The sequence below is a fragment of the Pollachius pollachius genome (genome assembly GCF_949987615.1).
Source record: "Pollachius pollachius genome assembly, chromosome: 19".
NCBI lineage: Eukaryota > Metazoa > Chordata > Actinopteri > Gadiformes > Gadidae > Pollachius > Pollachius pollachius.
The window spans coordinates 2,266,679-2,292,710 of record NC_136952.1 but is presented as its reverse complement, the minus strand read 5'-3'; the positions used below and the strand labels follow the sequence as shown (position 1 = coordinate 2,292,710).

General features: G+C 50.8%; 1 protein-coding gene across 1 annotated transcript in view; it reads right to left on the bottom strand.

Moving 5' to 3' along the window:
• Positions 1-16,893, bottom strand: part of LOC307089836 (neurexin-1a-like) — a gene marked incomplete at its 3' end in the record, with an annotated part of 22,812 nt that extends 5,919 nt beyond the window's left edge. Inside the window, exons 1-8 of the mRNA XM_079756272.1 lie at positions 16,769-16,893; positions 15,503-15,693; positions 13,883-14,056; positions 9,938-10,057; positions 9,159-9,340; positions 6,366-6,537; positions 5,337-5,426; positions 3,177-3,520 (exon numbers count right to left, since the gene is read on the bottom strand). Coding sequence (XP_079612398.1) covers positions 3,177-3,520; positions 5,337-5,426; positions 6,366-6,537; positions 9,159-9,340; positions 9,938-10,057; positions 13,883-14,056; positions 15,503-15,693; positions 16,769-16,869 — 1,374 coding nt within the window. The 5' untranslated portion in view covers positions 16,870-16,893. The remainder of the gene's footprint in view (positions 1-3,176; positions 3,521-5,336; positions 5,427-6,365; positions 6,538-9,158; positions 9,341-9,937; positions 10,058-13,882; positions 14,057-15,502; positions 15,694-16,768) is intronic.
• Positions 16,894-26,032: the final 9,139 nt, after the last annotated feature.

Sequence of the window (26,032 nt, the reverse complement as noted above, 5' to 3'; positions counted from 1 at the left end):
AGAGAGAGAGAGCGCTGAGATACAGAAAGGGAGAGAGCGGGAGAGAGCAGGAGAGCAGTTCACTATCTCCATGGCAACTCGTGTTGCTCAGAATATCCTTTTCCCTTTTTTCTCCATCAATCTGCCGCAGACACACTCGTCTCGAAGCGGCGCCCACAAAGGGCTAGTCGACGCCCACAAAGGGCTGGTCGACGCCCATAAAATTCTAGCCGACACCCACAAAGGCCTGGGCAATGCCCACAAAGGGCCGGTCGACGCCCACACAGGGCTGGTCGACGCCCCCTGCAGCGGTCCCCCACCGGCGGAGTGCCCGTGGGTGAGCCAGCGAGGTGTGATCAGCCTGTTACCGCGGGGACCAGCGGTGATCATGTGCTCGGTGCTTCGGAGGGGTCACTTGGCGTGAATTAGAGTCAAGGCTGCCTGACGCTGCCGTCAGCGAGCCAGCGAGCCCGGCAGCCAGGGACCAATCGCTCCCCACTTAAGAGGTGAACCCCGGGTGCTCTCATTAAGGAGTCCCCATACAGAGCTGCTCCATGCCTCCCATTTTGATTCAGAAAGCACCACTAACCCTACTGTTATCGATACTGCATTATAAATACACTGATGTTACCAATACTGCATTATAAATACACTGCTGTTACCAATACTGCACTATAAATACACTGCTGTACCAATACTGCATTATAAATACACTGCTGTACCATACCGCATTATAAATACACCACTGTTACCAACACTGTATTAAAATATTCCTTATCGTCCATTTCCACGTGTGTTGTTTTTGAGGTAATCATTTATACGTTCCAACATAACTTTGTGGAAATCGTACATTTTAGTCGTGGTGTAAAGAACATTTCTTCTGGTGCCTGAGCCACAGAAGAACACAGTTGAGCTCTCTGGGTTTATTTTAGATTTGCTCGAGTTATTCTGTGAGATTGTTTCGTGCACAGATTGTCTCCCCAGTTGGCTTCACGTTTCTAAGGCTGACTTCACACCTCCATTTTGTTCCAAACAAGACAATTGGTCCTTTATCCTTTCTGGGTTCCGTCTTTGCTTTTCTTTTCAAATGAATCTAGTTGAGAATGAACACAACAATCACGCCACGACGATGACAACGTCAAGGAGCATTTGAACTACGAATCAACGGCAACAGAATCGCATGGCTGATGGCTTATGACCTTATCATCTAATTATTCCTGAGTATTCGTTCAGGCTTGAGGATTGGAAACGGATCAGATCAAACACACACACACACACGCTCACACACAAACAGACACACAAACACGCATGCACATGCATACACACAGGCACGCACACGCATGCAAATGCACGCAAACACACGCGCACACACGTACGCATGCACACACGCACACACAAAACTACAACGCAACAAAATACTAGCAATAGCAATCTCTGAGACGGGCACACATCATACGTGGACCACGCTACCCTTAGCGTTGGCTTGGCAGCAGGCCAGAGTCTCACCCTTTGTCGCGGGTACATGAAGTCTGGATTGTCTTTGTTCCAGTTCACACCTGGCCCAGACAAACAGCGGTCGCCAACGCAGTCGTGAAAGTGTTGTGCAACAAGACCTTTCTTTCATCAAGGCTCTCCTTTGTCCCCGCTCCTCAGTGCGTGGCTTTGGTGGCGCAACAGTCTCGACAACGCTCGCAAAGACTTTTGGAAATGATTGCTTGTTTTGTTTGGCGAGTTCAAATAGAAGAGCCCGTCAGAACCCTGTCCGTCTCATTTACAGAGGGAGAGGAGGAAGGGAGGAAGAGAAGCTACAGGGGAGGCTGGAGGAAAGCCATCTGAATGCTCTATTACTGTAACGATATGTTCACCAACACTTTGTATCTCACAAGTCACGTTTCCATCTAAAAGGTGAAGCGGATCTTTAGAAAGTTCGAGAAAAAGAAATTCGAATTAGGTGCGTTTGCATCAAGTGGTTGGAGCGGACATTCCAGGGCTTGTCGTATCCTTTTGATAAGACCCTCTCTTAGGTCCTGATATATAGTGGAATTGCGTTGTTTTCCATCTAAAATAGCTGTAAGGTTTTTTTCTTCGATGAGAGCAAGGAAAAGTTTTACCTCTTCAGCGGTCCACATGTATCTATTATTCACATTGGCCATCTGTTCCGTGGACGTATTTAAAGGATACATTGTACATATTTATAATTCGAAATTCGTCGCAGCCTTTATACCACATACTCCAGGGTCTATAGCATATAACCGCGTTTTCTGATTACAGTTTAATGCATTTTCAGCAATGTACCAGCTCTCGTTTTGAAGGCTGAACAGACAATTTAACTGGAATTACTTAGTAGGTGTCCGTATATCAGGGATTAATGGACACGGTATAATTAAAGGATATGCAAACATAGACATCCTATATCATATATGATATAGGATGTCTATGTATACAAACGCTTAAAAAAATGTATATATTGACGCTACAAGTTGATGTCGGCGGGGTTGCTATGGCCGGTCGTTATGCGGAAATCGGATGGACGTTGTCAGTCCTGTGTGTTCAATATTCGCTACGTCACAGCTGTTTCGAAAAGTGTGTTTCCAGCTCCCATTTTGCGCATTTACTCTCTTTCAAAAAACCACCTCAAGCGAGCGGATAAACTTTTTTGCGAATTAGAGGATTTTTATGCGAATTTTGGTGTTTCCATCACCGTTTACGGATTCAATACTTCGCATAAAATCAGGGGGTTGGAAACGCAGCTACTGTCAAGCCGATTGCAAACAGTGTGCTATAAACCCATTGAGGAAACATGACTTACTATTATATTATATGTCATGCCAACTCAGCCGTTTTACAAAGCGTCAGATTTGACTGACAAACATGGAAAAGTGAGCGAGACTGATTAAAATCAAGGTCCAAGGATCATTGCTATGCTAGCTCACTGCACACAGACAAGTTACGCTCGCTTACTGCACAGAACACTCTTATAACATTGTTTAGAATACTGAAAGTAGCTACTGCTAACCGCGAGGGGCTCAATCTATAGGTGTATAGCTATTTATATATAAACGCGTACATCCAAACACACTCAAACTGTTTCCCTCGTGGGGTTTGAAATAAAACACTACACAACATTTTAAAAAGACAACACAAAAAAAACAAAATGGTGGCGGCGGCGGCGGCGGCGGCAGAAACGCGCTGCTGACCTGCTGGGTGGTGCCCTGCTTCCGGTTGGTGGCGGTGGTGGTGGTGATGTCGCTGATGGAGGGGGCGGAGTCTGAGCGGTTGCCCCCGGCGGCGGCGGCGCTGGACTGCGGCGTGATGGAGGAGGAGGGCATGTCGCCCACCAGCCGCGCGCTGCCCTCCACCTTGATGTGCGGGTGGCCCTCGGCGGCCATGTTCAGGATGCGCAGGCCGTTGTAGTAGAGGCCGGCCAGCTGGCCCTGGAACATCCCGCCGGCCGGCGAGGGCGCGGCCGGCGTGTCCGCCCCCACGCCGGCCGCGCCGACGCGCACCGTGGTCTGGCTGTTGAAGATGGTCAGCTGGCGACCTTGGAGGAGGAGGGGGAGGAGGAGGAGGAGGAGGAGGAGGAGATGCAAGCACAGACACAGGCACGCACACATAGTGTCACACACGCACACACAGACACACACCGACACACACACCAGAACCCATGTGCACAAACGCACAGATCACACACAAACGTACACACACACACACACGCGCACACACACACACACACACACACACACACACACACACACACACACACACACACACACACACACATACCAATGGTCACAAACATGATAAATACATTTGCGAGCTGCTATATGTCTGTTGCTGTCTCTAATGGAGTGAGGATGGGGCAGAGGGGAAGCAGAGAGGAAGCAGACAGGAAGCAGAGAGGAAGCAGAGAGGAAGTAGAGAGGAAGCAGAGAGGAAGTAGAGAGGAAGCAGAGGGGAAGCAGAGAGGAAGCAGAGGGGAAGCAGAGAGGAAGCAGAGAGGAAGCAGAGAGGAAGCAGAGAGGAAGCAGAGAGGAAGTAGAGAGGAAGTAGGGTGGATGCAGTGGTGCACTAGGAATGGGGGAGGGGGGGAGACGAGAGGGCTGCTGTTTGAGAGGAGGGGGAGAAGGGGGGAGGGGGGAGACGAGAGGGCTGCTATTTGAGAGAGAAGAAGGAAGAGGAGGAAGAAGAGGAGGAGAAGGTGGAGGGAGGGGGAGGAGGAGAAAGGTGGAGGGAGGAGGAGGAGAAGAAAAACTGATTTGGAGAAAGAAGAGGAAAAAGAAAGAGATTATGAAGAGAAGAAGGATGCGAAAAAGGAGGAGAAGAAGAAGGAGGAGGAGGAGAAGAAGGAGCAGTATGATTTTTAGGAGGGGGAGAAGGCAGCGGATGAGTGTCAGGGCCCTCCCCCCCTCACCCTCCTCCCTCCAGGTGAAGAGGAGGGCTGATGGATGGTTGCTACGGTGATGGCTGAGCGATACGGCGTTGTGTTTCACAGGCAGAGAGAGAGAGAGAGAGAGAGAGAGAGAGAGAGAGAGAGAGAGAAAGTGAGAGGGAGAGAGAGAGAGAGAGAGTGACAGAGAGACAGAGAGAGAGAGAGAGGGAGAGATAGAGAGAGAGACAGAGAGAGAGAGAGTGAGAGTGAGAGTGAGAGTGAGAGGGAGAGAGAGAAAGAGAGAGAGAGAGAGAGAGAGAGAGACGGAGAGACAGAGAGAGAGAGAGAGAGAGAGAGAGAGAGAGAGAGAGAGAGAGAGAGACAGAGAGACAGAGAGAGGGAGAAAGAGAGAGAGAGACCGCAATGACAGCCCTATGAAGCATGCACAGTCATTAGCTCTGGCACTTCACTGTTAAAGGGACTAGAGGCTAATTTAACGAGCTCTGCTTAAGTTTAGGAGGACAAACTTATTTACTCTATTAGTCATTTCAAATTAATGTCATTCTTACATGTCACAATACTTTGCATGTACTTTATGTGTATATTTTTCATTCAAGGGTACATTAGCTTTAGTAAATTCTTTAAAAGTTTAACAAATTTGATTTATGAAAAATAAATAAATAAAATTATTAACCAGTCTTAATAAATCCCATTTTATCAGTACTTGTTTGGCGTTTTCAGAATTATTTACATTTAAATCGCTCCAACGTCCCTTTAACCTGACATTATCAGATACACACTAACAAGATACGTCACAGGCACAGTTTACACACTATTACACACTAGAGCTGTCCCACTTTTATATACTTAGTTATGGATTTTATATTTTTTAGATGTTAGTTGATGGTGCACAGTAATAATATTCAACTCTCCTCAGGTCGTGGTTTTATGCTGAAAGTTTTAAGGAATTTTAATCAGGGTTTTTTACCTTTGTCGAGTAGCCAATCATCAACTACTCGACCGAGCCGATAGGGGATTCGCTGCCTGGCGATGGCAAGGCGCTCGTTATCATTGTAGCCTTTAATTTAGAGATGAAAACACAGTAGTAATTACGCACATCCAAAACGTGGCACAGGAGCTGGATACAAAAACAACAGCAATGAAAAGAAGGTAAGGATCTGCTCATCGTTAGCACGTAGCCGAGGCCAAAGGTAGGCTAGGAAAAAAAGGAGATAGCTGGAGGTATGGCTAGGTATTACAGTTTACAGTGAGCGGTCTTTTACTCTCTGTACATTGGGTTTGATTTATAGAGCACATGTCAGGGGTTAACATCTGCAGGAGCACAGGGAAATAAGGTTACAGCGGTCACATACTACTATATGACTGGCTAGAGTTTAGAGTACAGGAAGAAGGCTCAGAACAAACCTCAAAACAATTAGCATTTAGCATTTTAGCTCAGGACTAACTGAAAACGATGTTGTGTTAAAGATAACTATCTTTGATTACAGCTTTAGGATGAAATAAAAAACAAAACAGAAATAAATATGAACCAAAGAGCTTAAAAAAATACATTCTTTTTTCTTTTTCCTTATTTTTTTCTTTCTAGTTATAAACATTTAATTCAATTTTTTTTACTTATTTTTGAACAACAAATGCACCAACTTATTTTTTTCTTTTTAATGAGCACACAAATATGATACCTGAATAATTATTTTTCATAAATTACCTTTAACTCTATTTAACAAGCCTTACATAACATAGACGACTAGGCTATTATAATAAACGTCTCATTTTATGGTTTAAACATTCATATTTCATTTCTTATGACACGCACACATTACATTTCATACACATTATTAATAAAGGGATGCAATCAGATTCTGGACTCCATCATTTTTATCATAAAACATTAATGGGAACAAAATGGGTCATCATCATCATCATCATCATCAATCAAGACATGTGACTGCCCCTGTGAGCGTTTGGATTGGCTGAGAGGGTATTGGGCGGGGCCTACCTGACGGGTAGCGCTCTATGACAGGCAGCTCATCCAGCTGCAGCGTGGCATTGCCTCCGCTGCGGGTAAACCGAACTATGTGGTATTTCCCGTCGTTCACGAACTTGGAGCTCTCCTCGATGTTGATGTCGTCCGTTCCGACGTTGAACACCACCCGGATGTTGCCCTTGTCCTGGGGGGGGGGACAGGGGAGATGGGGACGGTGGAGGAGGTGGGAGGAGGAGGAAGAGAAGGAGGAGGGGGAGGAAGAGAAAGAGGTGGAGGAGAAGGAGGAAAAAACGGAGGAGGAGAAGGTGGAGGAGGTGGTATAGAAGGAGAAGAAGGGAGGAGGAGGAGGAGGAGGAGGAGAAGATGGAGGAGTTGGTAGAGGACGAGGTGGAGAGGGCGGAGGAGGAGGAGGAGGAGGAGAAGATGGAGGAGGTGGTATAGAAGGAGAAGAAGGGAGGAGGAGGAGAAGGAGGAGGAGGAGGAGGAGGAGAAGGAGGAGGAGGAGGAGGAGAAGATGGAGGAGTTGGTAGAGGAGGAGGTGGAGAAGGTGGAGGAAGAGGAGGAGGAGGAGGAGAAGATGGAGGAGTTGGTAGAGGAGGAGGTGGAGAAGGTGGAGGAGGGGATGGAGGTGGAGGTAGTGAGGAGGGTGGGGGGTAGAGACAGAGTAAATGAGGTTGTGCCTTATGAGGCTCAGGAGTCATGTTTATATCTGATTGTACCACGGTGATTCTGTGTGGTCAATAACATTCCAAGGGTGTGCGTTGTTTTTCCATGACGGGAAACATCTGCGCTGTTACAGCTCCAAATCAATTGGCAAAAAATCAATTGGAAAAAAATCAATTGGCAAAAAACCATTAGGCAAAATTTGAGGAATAGGAATATCGACCAGATGTTTGTTTGCTAACGTAAAAGACTAAACGCTGCCAGTGCCGCAGAAAAACATTATCATTTCAGCGGATGAAGTCCATAAAACCAAAATACGATAAAAAGTAACAGATTTCTCAGGTGAGGGGTGCCGGTTTAATTCTGTCTCCTTAATGACCGTGTGTTTGTAGCTAGCTGAGTCCTATCTCCTTAGTGAGTGTGTGTGTAGCTAGGTGAGTCCTATCTCCTTAATGAGTGTGTGTGTAGCTAGGTGAGTCCTATCTCCTTAATGAGTGTGTGTGTAGCTAGCTGAGTCCTATCTCCTTAATGCCCGTGTTTATAGGTCCTCCAGGTGAGTCCTATCTCCTTAATGACAGTGTGTGTGTAGCTAGGTGAGTCCTATCTCCTTAATGAGTGTGTGTAGCTAGGTGAGTCCTATCTCCTTAGTGAGTGTGTGTGTAGCTAGGTGAGTCCTATCTCCTTAATGAGTGTGTGTAGCTAGGTGAGTCCTATCTCCTTAATGAGTGCGTGTAGCTAGGTGAGTCCTATCTCCTTAATGAGTGTGTGTAGCTAGGTGAGTCCTATCTCCTTAATGACAGTGTGTGTGTAGCTAGGTGAGTCCTATCTCCTTAATGACAGTGTGTGTAGCTAGGTGAGTCCTATCTCCTTAATGACAGTGTGTGTGTAGCTAGGTGAGACTTATCTCCTAAATGAATGTGTGTGTGTATAGCTAGGTGAGTCCTATCTCCTTAATGAGTGTGTGTAGCTAGGTGAGTCCTATCTCCTTAATGAGTGTGTGTAGCTAGGTGAGTCCTATCTCCTTAATGAGTGTGTGTGTGTAGCTAGGTGAGTCCTATCTCCTTAATGAGTGTGTGTGTAGCTAGGTGAGTCCTATCTCCTTAATGCCCGTGTTTATAGGTCCTCCAGGTGAGTCCTATCTCCTTAATGACAGTGTGTGTGTAGCTAGGTGAGTCCTATCTCCTTAATGAGTGTGTGTAGCTAGGTGAGTCCTATCTCCTTAGTGAGTGTGTGTGTAGCTAGGTGAGTCCTATCTCCTTAATGAGTGTGTGTAGCTAGGTGAGTCCTATCTCCTTAATGAGTGCGTGTAGCTAGGTGAGTCCTATCTCCTTAATGAGTGTGTGTAGCTAGGTGAGTCCTATCTCCTTAATGACAGTGTGTGTGTAGCTAGGTGAGTCCTATCTCCTTAATGACAGTGTGTGTAGCTAGGTGAGTCCTATCTCCTTAATGACAGTGTGTGTGTAGCTAGGTGAGACTTATCTCCTAAATGAATGTGTGTGTGTATAGCTAGGTGAGTCCTATCTCCTTAATGAGTGTGTGTAGCTAGGTGAGACCTATCTCCTTAATGAGTGCGTGTAGCTAGGTGAGTCCTATCTCCTTAATGAGTGTGTGTGTAGCTAGGGGAGTCCTATCTCCTTAATGACAGTGTGTGTGTAGCTAGGTGAGTCCTATCTCCTTAATGAGTGTGTGTAGCTAGGTGAGTCCTATCTCCTTAATGAGTGTGTGTGTAGCTAGGTGAGTCCTATCTCCTTAATGACAGTGTGTGTAGCTAGGTGAGTCCTATCTCCTTAATGACAGTGTGTGTGTAGCTAGGTGAGACTTATCTCCTAAATGAATGTGTGTGTGTATAGCTAGGTGAGTCCTATCTCCTTAATGAGTGTGTGTAGCTAGGTGAGTCCTATCTCCTTAATGAGTGTGTGTAGCTAGGTGAGTCCTATCTCCTTAATGAGTGTGTGTATAGCTAGGTGAGTCCTATCTCCTTAATGAGTGTGTGTGTAGCTAGGTGAGTCCTATCTCCTTAATGCCCGTGTTTATAGGTCCTCCAGGTGAGTCCTATCTCCTTAATGCCCGTGTTTATAGGTCCTCCAGGTGAGTCCTATCTCCTTAGTGAGTGTGTCTGCCCCCCCCGCGGCCCCTCCTTACTATCTGCAGCTGGAGGTAGTCTCCCAGGCCGGAGGCGCTGTCCACCCGCAGCAGGACGGCCTGCTTCTGCTGGGTGCTGAAGCCCAGGGCCAGCCGGTCCGCCCGTGTGCTGGGCCTCTCGTTGGGGGGCCACGTGTACACCACCACGCCCCCGTCACGCCCGAAGATGTACGTGGTCCCAGCTGCCGGGATGGGGGGAGGTAAGGTGGAGGGGAGGGGGGGGAGGGATGGAGGGTTGAGGGGGGAGGAGGGCAGCAGAGCAGAGGTTTAGGGAGAGAACCTCTGGGGGAAGTGTGTGTTAGTTAGGCTGGACTTGACGTTCCGAAAACTGGGAACATTTACTCCACTTTTTTGCTTTTATTGCTGTTTCTGCGACAAACTGTTGCTTCTTTTTACGTCACAGTGGATTCACAAAGAGGTTTCTAAGCAGTCAGGCGTGTGAGTATCGGCCCTGTTGAAAAACAGTGGACAACACTGCCCCCTGCTGGAGGAGATGCTCCACTACAGAGTCTTAGCGGTAGAGTCTACAGCTGCAGGAAGTTACAGAGCTCTAAAGGTAGAAACTGAAAGCTTACAGGTAAATACATAGCTGTGGATCTCATAACGAGTGAAACACTTTGTAACCAACTTGTGACAACAACCAAAAATCATGAATATTGAAAATACCGATTTTAAATATGTTCAGGCGAGCATTGCATTGTGGGTAACCACTCTGGGTCCGAGAAGTCTGGGAGGGGGAGCCACCCACCCAGCAGCAGACAGGAAATGACGTCACTCACCGTCGTTGCAGAGGGGCCCGGCGAAGGAGGTCATGCTGCAGTCACAGCTAAAGCCCTCCCACTGCTGCAGGCAGACGCCCTGATTGGAGCAGGAGTCCTCCTGACAGGTGGTGCTGGGCCCTGGTGACAGAGCAGACGGACAGGGCCGGTCGTTAGGGCACGGCTCCGCTGGGAGCCAGCAGGCCTCGTGTGTCATGTGCCTGTTCGCGGTCCTGGTGATAGCGAGACACCTCGTTCAGTGACGACGCTCGCGCTTGCGCCTGTTCCCGACAGCGACCGTTCACGCGCACTGCGTTCAGAATCGAAGAGTTCTTCCTCGTCAGCGGTATATATAGCGCACCAGCGTGATGACCGCCCCCGTCTGTTGGCCGTGGAACATAGGTTCTGTGTTGGACGGTGATCATGGAGGCCGTGCAAAATATATGTTTTTGTCATTGTGCATACAAGCAACACCGTGACAGATGTTTGGAATATCTGCGGGACAACGATCAGGAAAATATCCGGTCAAAGCCTTTGCCTTGTGGTCCGCCATTGTTCACGCGCGTCGCTGGTAAACAATACATCACCAACGTATGGGCAACTCTGTTAGCAAAATCTGGCCCCAGTTGCCTAAAGGAAGTCGAATCATCAGAGCGTCATGCGGTGTCGTTTACGAGAACTTTCCTACGTCGCGAAAATGTTTTCCCCATAATTCCCAGCAGAACGTCACTGATACTGGGCGGGAGACCGAATTCTGCAGGGGGTGAGATATTCCACCCAGGAGAAACGTGTTTGTGCGAGTGGATGAAACTTTCTGAAGGGGATTTTAATAGATGTATCTCTTACTGGTGCCGACCTAGTTTGTGTTTGTCAAATAAGCGCCTAAAGGCCCCGCCTCCAGAGCCGCACGATTGGTTGAAACAAACATGAAGTGAATTGAATCTAAAGTCTGATTCGTTCGGCTGAGGAACCGCACGCTGATGACCTCATCGGATCCTCCTCTTTCTTGGCCCCTGGCCAGTGTGGGTTTAGGACAAACTATTGTGCGGTTCTGTTGTTCAGCTGTACAATTAATGAAGTGTAACACTCCCACCTGCTCCTTCTGGAAGACAGGAAGTAGGGCGAGTCGGCTCCAGGAACATAATGATATGGATCGGCCAATGAGTCGTTTCGGTGGCCAATCACGAATACAGGGGTAGGAATTATGCTGCCACTCTAACGCACTCCCTTCATTTAAACCCTCAAAACCCACCATTTTACGATTGCTTTCACCACGTAACCTCCATCCCTTCCCTCCCCTTCCTCTTTTTGATCTTTGTACTAATATCCGTTCCTGTTCAACGATTTTCTTCGGTGGCCACTCTGCAAAGCGCCTTTGAGCACTCGAATCAAATGTAAAACATAAATCAAATGTATAACTATTATTATTATTATTCCCCATCCCCCTAACGGTGCACATCTCTTTAAAACGTTGTAACCTGCTGACCCTGAGGGAGCAGCACTCGTGTTCCCACCCAGCAGGGGGCGGAGCCGAGCTGGACATGCAGTCAGTGGGGGAGGAGGGGGGGAGACGGGGCACAGGAGGGCAGAGGTAAACATGGAGGGCAGATTTATGTCCGGGAGACCCGAGTTCTGGTGGCAGGGCTCCTGTCTTCATTGTGTCAGCAGCGGTGTGGGGGAAGCAAGGGGGGAGGGGAGGGAGGGAGGGGGGAGGGGAGGGAGGGAGGGAGGGAGGGGGGGAGGGACGGCAGTACTCAGGTCTTAGAGGACGGGGGGGGGGGGGGGGGGGGGGGTAGACAGCATGCTGCCAATCAAAACCCAGGCAGAGGGGGGGTTAAACTCGGGGGACTGTCACAACAGTGAGGGTGTCACGACGGCGATGACATCACGACGGCGATGACATCGCTACGGCGATGACATCGCTACGGTGATGACATCCCGATGCCGATGACATCACTATGGTGGCCGGGAGGGGACGGTTCAGCGGCAGGTTAGCCCCCCTGACCTTTGACTCTGGATCGCTGGGATCCACGAGGCACTGGGCACGCACACACACACACACACACACACACTTACAGAGACACACACACAAACACACACCCGCCTGCCGTCACGTGGGATCACCATGTCCGCCACACAGAGCGAAGTACCTTGCAAGTCAGCTTTCAGCAACGCAACTTTAGTGGCCGAACGGCGGAGGGAAGCACAAGCAGATGGAGGAGGTGGTTAGTCAGGGGGCAGCGATGGCTGGAGGCAGAGCAGCAGGGGGCAAGAGGCAGAGAGACAGGAGGCAGAGAGACAGGAGGCAGAGAGACAGGAGCACAGAGAAGGAGAGAGAGAGAGAGGAACACATAGAAGGAGAGAGAGAGAGGGACACATAGAAGGAGAGAGAGAGAGAGGAACACAGAAGGAGAGAGAGAGAGAGATAGGAACACATAGAAGGAGAGAGAGAGAGAGGAACACATAGAAGGAGAGAGAGAGAGGAACACAGAGAGAGAGAGAGATAGGAACACATAGAAGGAGAGAGAGAGAGAGAGAGATAGGAACACATAGAAGGAGAGAGAGAGAGAGCGAGAGAGAGAGAGAGAGAGACAGGAACACATAGAAAGAGAGAGAGAGAGACAGGCACACATAGAAGGAGAGAGAGCGACAGGAACACAGAGGGGGAGAGTGAGACAGAGAGAGAGAGAGACAGGCACACAGAGAAGGAGAGAGAGAGACAGGCACAAAGAGAAGGAGAGAGAGAGAGACAGGTACACAGAGGGGGAGAGAGAGAGAGAGACAGGAAGACAGAAGGAGAGAGGCAGATTGAGAGAGGGAGAGAGAGGCAGATCGAGTTAGAGAGACAGAGAGGCAGACAGAGAGAGAGAGAGAGAGACAGACAGACAGAGAGAGAGAGCCAGAGAGAGAGCGACAGCCAGATAGGCAGACAGAGAGAGCGAGAGATTGGCGTGTGTGTGTAACAGATGGAGCGTTTGAAATATCGAAAAAGTGTGCATAAAAATAAACGAATAAAGACATAAAAAAGAGGGGAAAAAAAAAAATACACAATTTACGACGGCTGAGTTGAGGTGGTTAGCTTAGCGAGAGCAGAGAGGAGGAGGGAGATGTAAGTGAGCAGAGGACAGCCCAGGAGGATGGGGGGGTGCGTCCGTCTCTCAGTGTCCTCTGGATCACCGAGAGATGACACGCCCACAGGTAAACATACATCAGGTCTACTGTGGGTGTTTGTGATCTGCTTCTACGTCCTCCTCAGAGAGAGAGGGCCTCACACAAGCGGAGCACAAACACAAAGGCTCTCTACGTGTACAGACGCACAGGCAGGGCAGAGAGAAACAATACATTATGGAAGATACGCATGATAAAGGACAGTAGAGTAGTCCAGTTGTTCGCACGACTCTTCAGCTTTTCTAAATGGTACTTGGAGTTGAGGTTTGTGCCAAATTCTGAACTAGCACCCTCTTCGCTTCTATCGAGGACTGGGTCCTGAATCCTGCCTGGACTTGAGGTTGCGACGACAATACAACGAATGAACTGTTATGATCATCACCAGATGATCTAGGAGAAGCAGGAAGCCTTCTCCTACTAAACAGGGTCTGACTGAACTAGCCATGCATGCTGAAACGTAAGCGCCGGTCATGTTAACGTGGTTTCATTTGATTTGTTTAATCTCTTTGCAAGATGACATGAATTCAAATCCAGGCCTGAATTATTTTCCATCTCAGGAGGGGCGGAAATTATACTTTCTTTCACCACAGAGCTAATGGGACTATATTTAGAAATAAAGAAATCCAATTTAAGATATATAATAGGGCAGATCATCAAGAAGATTGATCATATAACCTGTAGTTACCCTGTCCAGCGCAGGCCTCTGTAGCTGTGCGTGGGCCCGCCAGCTGTATGGGGCCCCCATACAGCTGGGGGGGCCCCATACAGCTGGGGGCCCCTGCCGGTGGTCCTCCTCACCTTCACAGCCTCGCTCCACCTGGCCCGTGGTCGCCAGGGCGTCGGCCAGCAGGTCGGGCAGCCGGCCGTTCAGGTCCACCGTCGCCAGGCAGCCCTGGAAGCCCTCCCTGGAGTGGACCAGCTTCGGCAGGTCGCGGTACATCTCCTTAGTCACCCCGCCGATGTAGAGGTCGCCTGCAGCGGGGCGCCGCGCACAGTGAGCATCGCTGGACCGCGTGGCGGAACGTCTTCGCAGCGGCGTTCGATAAAGTGAATCCATCCATCCATCGACTCAAACGCAAACACACCGACACAAAGACAAACACGAACACAAACGCACAAGGCATTCGCCCGCCCCCTGGGAGGCTGATGCCGGTCGCCTGGCAACCGGCCTGGCCTTAACCAGGGCTGCTGTTCTGGAGACGCAGATCTATACGAGACACACGGGCACTCACACACACACACGCACGTATGCACGCGCACACACACGCACACAGACACAGGAACAATCGTGCTCTTCTTTTGCAGCTAGGAGTGGTTAGGGTAAGATAACCCTAGGATTAGCTAGGGTAAGCTAACCCTTACACACCAATGTGTTGGTCTCGTCTACATTTGATAGAATTCCATTTCGACCGCCATCATCGCAGATGGTTATTTATGAATCATGATCTAACGCCTACGCTAGCTTATTTTAAGTTGATCTTGTTTTAAATCAACAGCCCAGCGTGGATGTCATGTTACTGAGCTGCATCCAACTGACATCGCTCTAGAGCACAAACCTTCACAGTCTCGTCACTGTGTGTGTGTGTGTGTGTGTGTGTGAAGCTGTTGTGTGTCTATCGGTGTTTGTGGGTGGCTGTTTGTATGTCAATCGGTGGGTCTCTGCGCGTGTGTGTCTGTGTGTGTTTGTGTGTGCGTGTCTATGGGTTGTGTGTCTGTGTGTGCGTTTGTGTGCAGGAAACAAAACACTCTACTGGTAATGGGTTTTGTCACCTGCCAGAGTGGAAAAATCTCCCAGCCAAGCAAATTGTGTTTAGATTGATGCCCAGTTTTCCACCTGCCAAATGACCACCTCTCGGCTGGTCGCAGGTGTTAATCCGGGGCTCCTGTGTGTGTGTGTGTGTGTGTGTGTGTTTGTCTGTGTGTGTGTGTGTGTGTGTGTGTGTGTGTGTGTGTGTCTGAGTCTGTGTGTGTGTGTGTGAGTAAATTTGGGTTCCTGTGTGTCTGAGTTTGTTCTTGTGTGTGTTAATTTGGGCCTCTGTGTGTATGTGTGTCCGTGTGTGTGTGTGTGTGTGTGTGAGTGTATTTGTTTGTGTGTGTGTGTGTGTGTGTGTTAATTTGGGCCCCTGTGTGTGTATGTATGTGTGGGTGTTCATTCGGACCCCTGTGCGTGTGTGTGTGTGTGTTTCCCTCCGGGCCCCTGTGTGTGTGTGTGTGTGTGTGTGTGTGTGTGTGTGTGTGTGTGTGTGTGTGTGTTCCCAACCGGGCTCCTGAGTGTGTGTGTGTTCCCCTCCGAGCCCCTGTGTGTGTGTGTGTGTGTGTGTGTTCCCAACCGGGCTCCTGAGTGTGTGTGTGTTCCCCTCCGGGCCCCTGTGTGTGTGTGTGTGTGGGTTCCCCTCCGGGCCCCTGAGAGTGCGTTACCCTTGAGGTCCAGGTTCTTGGCCCCCATGGTGGTCTGCGTGGTGACCTTGGTGTCGATCTTCACGGTGTGAAGGTTGTTGGTGTCGCGGGAGATCAGCACGTTGTGCCAGTGGTTATCGTTTAGCGGCGTGTTGGAGTTCCCCTTGATGAGGTGGGCCCCGTTCCCCAGGTCAGAGATATAGTGCAGGTACCTGAGAGGGAGGGGGGGGGGAGGGAGAGGGGGGGGGGGGGGAGAGGGGGGGGGGGGGGGGGGGGGGAGTTGGGGGGGGAGAGAGGGAGGGGGGGAGAGAGAGAGAGAGAGAGGGAAGGAGGGAGGGAGAGAGGGAGAGCGAGAGAAAGGGAGAGAGAGGGATAGAGAGAGAGAGAGAGAGAGAGAGAGGGAAGGAGGGAGGGAGAGAGGGAGAGAGGGAGAGCGAGAGAAAGGGAGAGAGGGAGAGAGGGAAGGAGGGAGAGAGGGAGAGAGACGGGGAGAGAGAGGGACAGAGACAGAGAGATGTTTAGTGTATGTATTTGTAGACTTTCCCACTATGGGCTCCTGTCTTGCTGCAGTGGCCCCTCAGTGGTGTAGGAATAGTCGGCCCTTTATGTTACAGCAGCTCCTTCACATGCAGGAGGAACCTTGAAACCCCACCTGGAGGCAGGGTGATTCGAACCCTGGATAGACCGGGACTGTTCTGAGCCGTGTTTATTGTCCTTGTCGTTTTGGGTCATTTTATTTCATCCTTTAAATTCATGTTCCGATTGCCATGAGCCAGACGACACTCTGGTCGATGCCCTGCTTGCTCTGTGAACTCTGTGCTGCATTGATCCGACCAGACCAGGAGCCGAGCCCTGAGGACCAGGACTGGATCAATACGGTGAGACCACGACGACAACCAGAGCCCGCTTCTGGAGAGTGAGGCTTAACCCCCCCCCCACCCGCTGGCCTCACCCTCTCACCAGCCCTCCCCCCCCCTCCCCCTGGCCTCACCCTCTCACCAGCTCCCCCCTCCCTCCCCCTGGCCTCACCCTCTCACCAGCTCCCCCCCCCTCCCCCTGGCCTCACCCTCTCACCAGCTCCCCTCCCTCCCCCTGGCCTCACCCTCTCACCAGCTCCCCTCCCTCCCCCTGGCCTCACCCTCTCACCAGCTCCCCCCTCCCTCCCCCTGGCCTCACCCTCTCACCAGCTCCCCCCCCCCCTCCCCCTGGCCTCACCCCTTCACCAGCTCCCCTCCCTCCCCCTGGCCTCACCCCTTCACCACCCCCCCCCCCTCCCCCTGGCCTCACCCCTTCACCAGCTCCACCACGATGAAGTCGTTGCCGTCGCCGCGGTTCAGCAGGATGAGGCCGTCGGGGGAGGTGGTCTTGAACTGCAGGAAGAGGTGCATGGAGTAGTAGGCCTGCAGCGTGGGCAGCGTGACGAAGCTGGAGCGCGAGCGGAAGGTGACCGGGTCGGCCACGATGCTCTTGTAGCCGATGACGGCGTTGAGCTCGCAGTAGTCGATGTCGCCGTTCTTGCACAGGTCGATGTAGGGCATGCCGTTGAGCGTCAGGCCCTGCAGGTGGCCGATGAAGTTGGACGGCACGGCGGGGATGAAGCGCTTCTCCGTCACGATGCCCGTCTCCACGTTGTGGAACTCCAGCTGCGTGTGGTCGCCCGCCATCGTACCTGGGGCGCCGGGGTAGGGGGGTCGGGGGTGGAGGATTCATGAGGTGGAGGTGGTGTTGGTAGTGGAGGTGGTGTTGGTGGTGGAGGTGGTGTTGGTGGAGGAGGGGATGTGGTGGTGGAGGTGGTGGTAGCAGAGGTGATGTTGGTGGTGGAGGTGTTGGAGGTTCAGCAGGTGTTAGTGGAGGTGGTAGAGGTGGTGTTGGTGGTGGAGGGGAGGTGGTGGTGGAGGTGGTGGTAGCAGAGGTGATGTTGGTGGTGGAGGTGTTGGAGGTTCAGCAGGTGTTAGTGGAGGTGGTAGAGGTGGTGTTGGTGGTGGAGGGGAGGTGGTGGTGGAGGTGGTGGTAGCAGAGGTGATGTTGGTGGTGGAGGTGTTGGAGGTTCAGCAGGTGTTAGTGGAGGTGGTAGAGGTGGTGTTGGTGGTGGAGGGGAGGTGGTGGAGGTGGTGTTGGTAGTGGAGGTGATGTTGGTGGTGGAGGTGTTGGAGGTTCAGCAGGTGTTAGTGGAGGTGGTAGAGGTGGTGTTGGTGGTGGAGGTGTTGGAGGTTCAGCAGGTGTTAGTGGAGGTGGTAGAGGTGGTGTTGGTAGTGGAGGTGATGTTGGTGGTGGAGGTGTTGGAGGTTCAGCAGGTGTTAGTGGAGGTGGTAGAGGTGGTGTTGGTGGTGGAGGTGTTGGAGGTTCAGCAGGTGTTAGTGGAGGTGGTAGAGGTGGTGTTGGTAGTGGAGGTGATGTTGGTGGTGGAGGTGTTGGAGGTTCAGCAGGTGTTAGTGGAGGTGGTAGAGGTGGTGTTGGTGGTGGAGGTGTTGGAGGTTCAGCAGGTGTTAGTGGAGGTGGTAGAGGTGGTGTTGGTAGTGGAGGTGATGTTGGTGGTGGAGGTGTTGGAGGTTCAGCAGGTGTTAGTGGAGGTGGTAGAGGTGGTGTTGGTAGTGGAGGTAATGTTGGTGGTGGAGGTGTTGTAGGTTCAGCAGGTGTTAGTGGAGGTGGTAGAGGTGGTGTTGGTGTTGGGGATGGAGGTGTGGTGTAGAGGGTGGTGGGAGGGGTGGAGGAGGTGGAGGTAAAATATCTCAATTAGATCTTTTAAAACAATGCTCTTAGTCCTTATTTATGAAATAATCTGACAGCATCATACGGCTAGAATGGCTAAGGCATTTTTGACACAATGTTGTTAATTTAATGTATTTCTTTCGTATAAATAGATCCTTCGTGTCAAAGATATTGCCATATCGAAGTATTGATATCAAAATGAGGTAGCGAAGTCTGTATTCAACATGATTACATGGGGGACATGAACTCATCATGAAGGCTGAATACAACTTGGTATCATGGGGGACATGAACTCATCATGAAGGCTGCATTCTATATGATAACATGAACTCCTCATGAAGGCTGTACTCAACATGATAACATGGAGGACATGAACTCATCATGAAGGCTGTACTCAACATGATAACATGAACTCCTCATGAAGGCTGTACTCAACATGATAACATGAACTCCTCATGAAGGCTGTACTCAACATGATAACATGGAGGACATGAACTCATCATGAAGGCTGTACTCAACATGATTACATGAACTCATCATGAAGGCTGTACTCAACATGATAACATGAACTCCTCATGAAGGCTGTACTCAACATGATAACATGGAGGACATGAACTCATCATGAAGGCTGTACTCAACATGATAACATGAACTCCTCATGAAGGCTGTACTCAACATGATAACATGAACTCATCTTGAAGGCTGTGTTTAACATAATAACATGGGGGGACATGAACTCATCATGAAGGCTGTGATCAACATAACAAGCCGAGAGTGACAGCCGGAGCGTTGCCGGGGGTGACGGTTACCTTCGGCGGGCTGCAGGTCGTCCACGGTGAGCTTCAGGCTCTTGCCGCGCCGGCCCACCCGCACCGTGTGCCACTCATTATCATTGAGACCCACGCCAGCAAAGATAGTCTCTGGGCCCTTACCTACACACCGCCGGACGCATCGTTAACACAGTGCAGAGGGAGAGAGACATAGAGACACAGAGAGAGAGGGAGAGAGAGAGAGAGAGAGAGACAGAGAGAGAGGAAGAGAGAAAGAGACAGAGACAGAGAGAGAGAGAGAGACAGAGAGAGAGACAGAGAGAGACAGAGAGAGAGAGAGGGAGAGCGAGGGAGAGAGACAGAGACAGAGAGAGAGAGACACAGAGAGAGAGACACAGAGAGAGAGAGAGAGAGAGACACACACACACAGAGACACAGAGAAAGATAGAGACAGAGAGAGAGAGCGCTAGAGAGAGAGAGAGAGAGAGAGAGAGAGAGACACACACACACAGAGACACAGAGAAAGATAGAGACACAGAGAGAGAGCGCGAGAGAGAGAGAGAGAGAGAGAGAGAGAGAGCGAGAGAGAGAGAGAGAGAGAGAGAGAGAGCGAGAGAGAGAGAGAGAGAGAGAGAGAGAGAGAGAGAGAGAGAGAGAGAGAGAGAGAGAGCCAGGCACATCATAGATTCAAGTTGGACAGAGAATAGTGGGAGTGGGGTGGTGGGGGGAAGGCAGACACATCCAGGTATACCCCATTCACCTGCAACACACACACACTCAGAAACACACCCACACAAACACCCAAACACACACACACACACACATACACACAAACTCATTCTAATCCTCGTCTGTCGTGCAGAAAGAGACAAAGACCTTAATGGATACAAAAATACATTCTGGACAAAGAGAGACAGATGGCACACACACAAACCGACACGCACACACACAAACCGACACGCACACACACACACACACACAAACACACACAACCACGGCTCATCATACAATGGACGTAGACAGTGAGTCAGATGCATCCGCATAAACTCATGCCAAAAAATCCATCTGTGTGAAAGGGATAACTCACACTGCCATGACAACAGCTCTCACGCACAAACTCATCCCGCCCATCAAAACACAACTCCCTTTTAACTCTCTCTTTACTGCCAGAATCACGATGAAAAAAGGGAGAAATAACAAAGCAAAAAGCACACCCGCACTCGCCACCGGAGTGGGGGACCAGAACATGTCCATGTATGGCGATACCGTTTTCCTGTGGTTCGCTGCCGGACCTCGCCTGCAGTACTAACAGAGGCCACATGGGGGCACCAGACACACAGCGCACAGTGTCGGAGGCGCTGTCCGTGGTGCTGAACCGCAGTGGAGCAAACGGGAAAAAAACAAGCTGTCTACCGTTGCTCACTCTCTCACTCTTTCTCTCTCTTTCTCTCCTTCCTGAATATATCCACTCCCCCTCTCTCTCTTTTAATCCCGCTCTCTATTATACCAACTACCACTCTCTTTCTCTCTCTCTCTCTCCATCTCACTCTCACTCCCTAATATATCCCCTCCCTCTCTCTCCCTCTCTCTCTCTCTCTAATATACCAACTACCTCTCTCCATCAATCTCTCTCTCCCTAATATATCCCCTCCCTCTCTCTCTCTCTCTCTCTCCCTCTCTCTCTCTCTCTCTCTAATATACCAACTACCTCTCTCCATCAATCTCTCTCTCCCTAATATATCCCCTCCCTCTCTCTCTCTCTCTGTCCCTCTCTCTCTCTCTAATATACCAACTACCTCTCCATCAATCTCTCTCTGTTCTCTCTCTCTCCCTAATATATCCCCTCCCTCTCTCCCTCTCCCCCTCTCTCCCTCTCTCTCTCTAATATACCAACTACCTCTCTCCATCAATCTCTCTCTTTTCTCTCTCTCTCCCTAATATATCCCCTCTCTCTCACCCTCTGTCTCCCTCTCTAACTCTCTCATATCTACCAGTCCGTATCTCCTTCTAGCTGACTGCACATGGTTGACATGGTGTCTGTCCCCCCCCCCCACTTCCTCCCCCCTCCTCCCCCCTCCTCACCCCTCCAGGGATGGCTGACTCTCTGCTAACTGTGACCTATAGATGGGAATGGAGGGTTTGCGTGTGTGTGTGTGTGTGTGTGTGTGTGTGTGTGTGTGTGTGTGTGTGTGTGTGTGTGTGTGTGAGGGGGGTTGTTAAAAGAGGTGACTTACCCCCGAAAACCGATTCTGCATCGGTCAAATGTCAGGGAAGAGCGTTCACATTGGTCGCACGCACACACACACACACACACACACACACACACACACACACACACACACACACACACACAAACCCACACAGTATAAGACTGACTCAGGGAGGCGGAGAGTGAAACAACGCTGAAGAGACAATGAAACAAACGTGACATCGTCATCTAGAATGGATACAGGTCTCCTGAGACCCTGACCACGCTCTGAAACCCACAAAGACACAGGCACTCGGACGCACACACAGGCAGACACACACACACACCCATGCAGACACACACACACAATCTGACAACACACTGACACAAACACACTCACATACACTCAGACACACAGACTCACACACAGCCATACTGAAAGACACATACACACGGACACACACACACACACAAACTCACACACACATACACACACACAGGTCCCCTGAGGAACCCCAGCTGGACCCGGGGCAGAGCATCTCATCTAGTTACCATGGATCAGTGGCTGGCGTGGAGGCAGGGGCCGTGTGGAAGTGTGTGTGTGTGTGTGTGTGTGTGTGTGTGTGTGTGTGTGTGTGTGTGTGTGTGTGTGTGTGTGTGTGTGTGTGTGTGTGTGTGTGTGTGTGTGTGTCTGTGTGAAACGCACCACTGAACGAAGTGAACAAGCTGAAGTGAGATTGAGAGAGTGATCCATGGAGACCTGGGAATGGGCAAAAGGCACACACAAACTCACAGAGTAACACACACACACACACAAAATCACACACTCAGAGTCACACAAACTCACAGAGTAACACACACACACTGACAAACTCACACACTCACAGAGTGACACACACACACACACATTCACACACAAACTAACACACATACACACACACAAACTCACACACTCAGAGTGACACGCACACACATATTCACACACAAACTCACACACTCACAGAGTAACACACACACACACACACACATACACACACACAAACTCACACTCACAGAGTCACACACACATGCACGCAGAGACACACACACACACAAACTCACACTCACACACATACACACACAGAAACTCAAACTCACACAGCCACAGTAACACACACGTTCATACACACACAACCCCACACACCCACGACTGGGTGTGTGTGGGGTTGTGTGTGCATCACGCCTCGGGGGCCAGTGGTCAGTGGTGAGGCTTTGAGTGACAGCCGACACGACCCAAACATCCCAGACCGGCAGAGCGAAGACGAGCGGCGGACGAAGGGCGGGGAAGGGATTTGTTTGAGAACCCAATTTGTCTGAACACCCGACGTGGAGCGGTACCGCAAACGGCCCCAATAATAATAAAAACAGAAACAATAAAGGCCGTGGACAGGAGCCCAGTTCTTGGGATTTTATTATTCAGTTTTAGTAGCGTTCTAAATTAGAAATGGCTTCTGGGCGATCGCAAGCCTGGAGCATCCGCCGTCGCCGCTGAGTGGACTGTTTCGGTCGCGCCTGGTTGTTAAATACATTTTAACGTGTCTCTCCCCCCGCCTCTCCCCCTTCCCGGTATCAGATGTATAATTTATGGTGTGGGCACGGTGTTCGTTAGAGAAGTTGCTGCCTACTGAAACGTTCATTGAGCCAGCGGGTCTAAAATTGGCCGGCAGACGTGCGCGCCAGCGACGGTGGTGTGCGGCTAGCGCGGTTTCCATGGCAACCGCAGTCGTCCATTTCACCGCTCTCCGTAGCTGCTGCGGAGTGTTGCAGCCCTCACCCACTCTCCCTCCCTCCCTCCCTCCCTCTCTCTCTCCCTCACCCTCCCTCTCTCTCCCCCCTCTCCCCGCTCTCACGCTCTCTCTCTCTCCCCCTCTCCCCCCTCTCGCTCGCTCTCTCTCTCCCCTCTCATTCTCTCTCTCTCTCTCTCTCTCTCTCGTTCTCGTTCTGGTCACGAGAGACAGAAACTTCACGCAGGGGATTTGGCTTCAGCTTGAATTCACTTTTTTCTCAAGACAACACGGATGACACACAGTCACACATACACACACACACACACACACACACACACAAACACACAGACACATGCACACACAAACACACACACGAACGCACACATGGGAAGCGAAACAGAAGGGATAATGCACAGGCATGCAAGCCACTCTCACAAAAACACACACACACACACACACACACACACACACACACACACACACATACAGACGCAAACACCCATAGGTACACACATATACATTCACATGGGGTGGATGAGAAGCGGAGTGTGCGCTTGTGTATGTGCGTTCTAGTGTGTGTGTGTGTGTGTGCGTGTGTGCGGGGGGGAGGTAAATGCCTCCTTTGTCTCCGGGGTGAGGAGAGGTAATTATCCAGCAGCCATTCATGTAGTCGCCCCAGAGATGCTGCACACCTTGCAACACCTAGCGTCTAATCCCTGTTCTGTCCGTCTCTCTCTTCCTCCGTCTGCCTCCCTCCGGGGTCTCCCTCACCTCCCTCTACCTCACTCCTCCCAGAATCCACCACGCTCATCACTCCTGGTCCCCTGTGCACTATCTCTGTCACCATCGCTCTCGCTCACTCACTTTCCACTCGGAACATGTTGTTTCCTATCTATCCCAGAATCTCCCCGGGAAATCACTCGCCCTCCTGTATTTTACCCTCAGTTCCCTCTCACTCTCTCTCCCCTCTCCCTCTCCCCCCTCCCCCCCCTCTCCCCTCTTTCTCCCTCTCCCCCTCCCCCCCTCCCCTCTCTCTCTCTCTCCCCTCTCCCCTCTCTCTCCCTCTCCACCCTTCCCTCCTCTCCCCTCTCTCTCTCTCTCTCTCTCAAACCACCTTCCCCTTCTGTTTGTTTCTCCTCTGTAAAATGGCCGTCCTGAAAAACCGCGGCCCTCAGCAAAAACTCGCACCACTCCTGTAGAGTCGCTTAGCTGGCAGACTCACAAACACACACACACACACACACACACACACACACACACACACACACACACACACACACACACACACACACACACCAATACACACACAAATGGAACAGGCTTATACCTTCAGGGAGAGAGATAAAGAGAAGGAAAGCCAAAAACAACCGAGGAATGACCGGTACACAAACAGGTACACACACACACAGACACACCACACAAACAGGGACACACACAGACACACACACATACACACACACACAGAAAGTAATAGACTGACAAAGAGTAAGGGACAGATGGAGACAGATACTGTGGATACTTTGAACTCATAGACACACTCACACTTATACATACACACACTTCTAGATAAACAAGTCCATATGCACACACACACACACACTTACACACACCTCTAGGTAAACACATCCATCTGCACACACACACAAACACTTATACATGCACACACCTCTCGAAAAACACATCCATATGCCCACCAACACACTTATACACACACACACTTATACAAACACATACCTGTACATGTAGGTTCACATTGGCACACACACACACACACACACACACACACACACTCACACACAGGGAAGGAGGGAGGGTGAGGGGGATGTGTGGGGGGAGGGGGGGAGGGCAGGCTGACTTACTGGCAGTACAGTTTATCCTGATACAGTCTGAAGGAAGAGCAGAGCAGAGGGATTAATGCTGCACCCAACATCCCACGATCACTGGGGACGCGCACCTCGACACACCCGGCCTCCGCCATGGATCTGCTCGTCCAGATCTATAGATCTAGACACCTATGCGTCTACGAAGAGGGTTAACCCCTCAGCGAGCGCCCGCACACACAGACCCCCGCTGGGAGGACCACCGCCCGCTCTCGTGTGGCGGCAGAACGCCGTGCCGGGGGCGGGTCCCAGGGAGGGGTGTGGTGGCGCTGCGTTCCCATTGGCTGCTTAGTCGTTGGAGTGACAGCCCGGGTCTCTAATCGCTGATCACCAGAGGCCTGGGAGGCGGGTGTGTCGCGTGGCGTCAACCGCAGCAGAGACGCGGCTGCAGACCACCAGAGACCAGCACCCCACTGTGAACCTGTATGTGCATGTGTGTGTGTGTGTGTGTGTGTGTGTGTGTGTGTGTCTGAGAGAGAGTGTGTGTGTGCATGCGTTTGTTGATGTGTATATAAGAATGTTTGTGTTGCTGTGGATGCGTGTTTATGTGAATATATGTGTCTTGTCGTTATTGTGTGTGTGTGTGTGTGTGTGTGTGTGTGTGTGTATGATGTGTGTGTGTGTACTGGGGATACACAGGTCATCTGGGAGTGAGCAGTAAATGCAGCCCTTTAAATCGACCCTCTGTTCAACATCACAACAAAACAGCATCTCATACAATAATACATTTTAAATATCCGGTGTGTGTCTCTGTGTGTGTGTGTGTGTGTGTGTGTGTGTGTGTGGGGGGGGGGGTGTGTGCATACGTGCGTGCGCGCGAGTGTGTATGTCCGTCTGTGTGTGTCCGTGTGTGTGTGCAGGAGTGCGTGTGTGTTCCTGGGTGAACGTGCGTGTCCACATGCGTGCGTGTGTGCGCGACTGTGTTTGTGTGCGTGTGTCCCTGTGTGTGAGTAGTGTGTAAGGAGCGGTCCTTCCTGTCCTGACACACGTTTACACACCCTGGGCCACCCTGGGGGCCGGAGGTAACTCCTGTTCCCCGTCCCGCTCATGTGAAAGCAACATATTACTGTAATGCTGCATAACCAGCCCTCCGACGGCGTCAGACACGCAGCTGAGAGCTTCCAGGGGGCGATGTATTATTAATCAACATTTATGGCCCTGCTGCAACGTGCCAGGATCCATCAGGAGCCCATCTCCCACCGCGTCCCCCAAAGAGGCGGGGGGTTCTGACTTCCTGT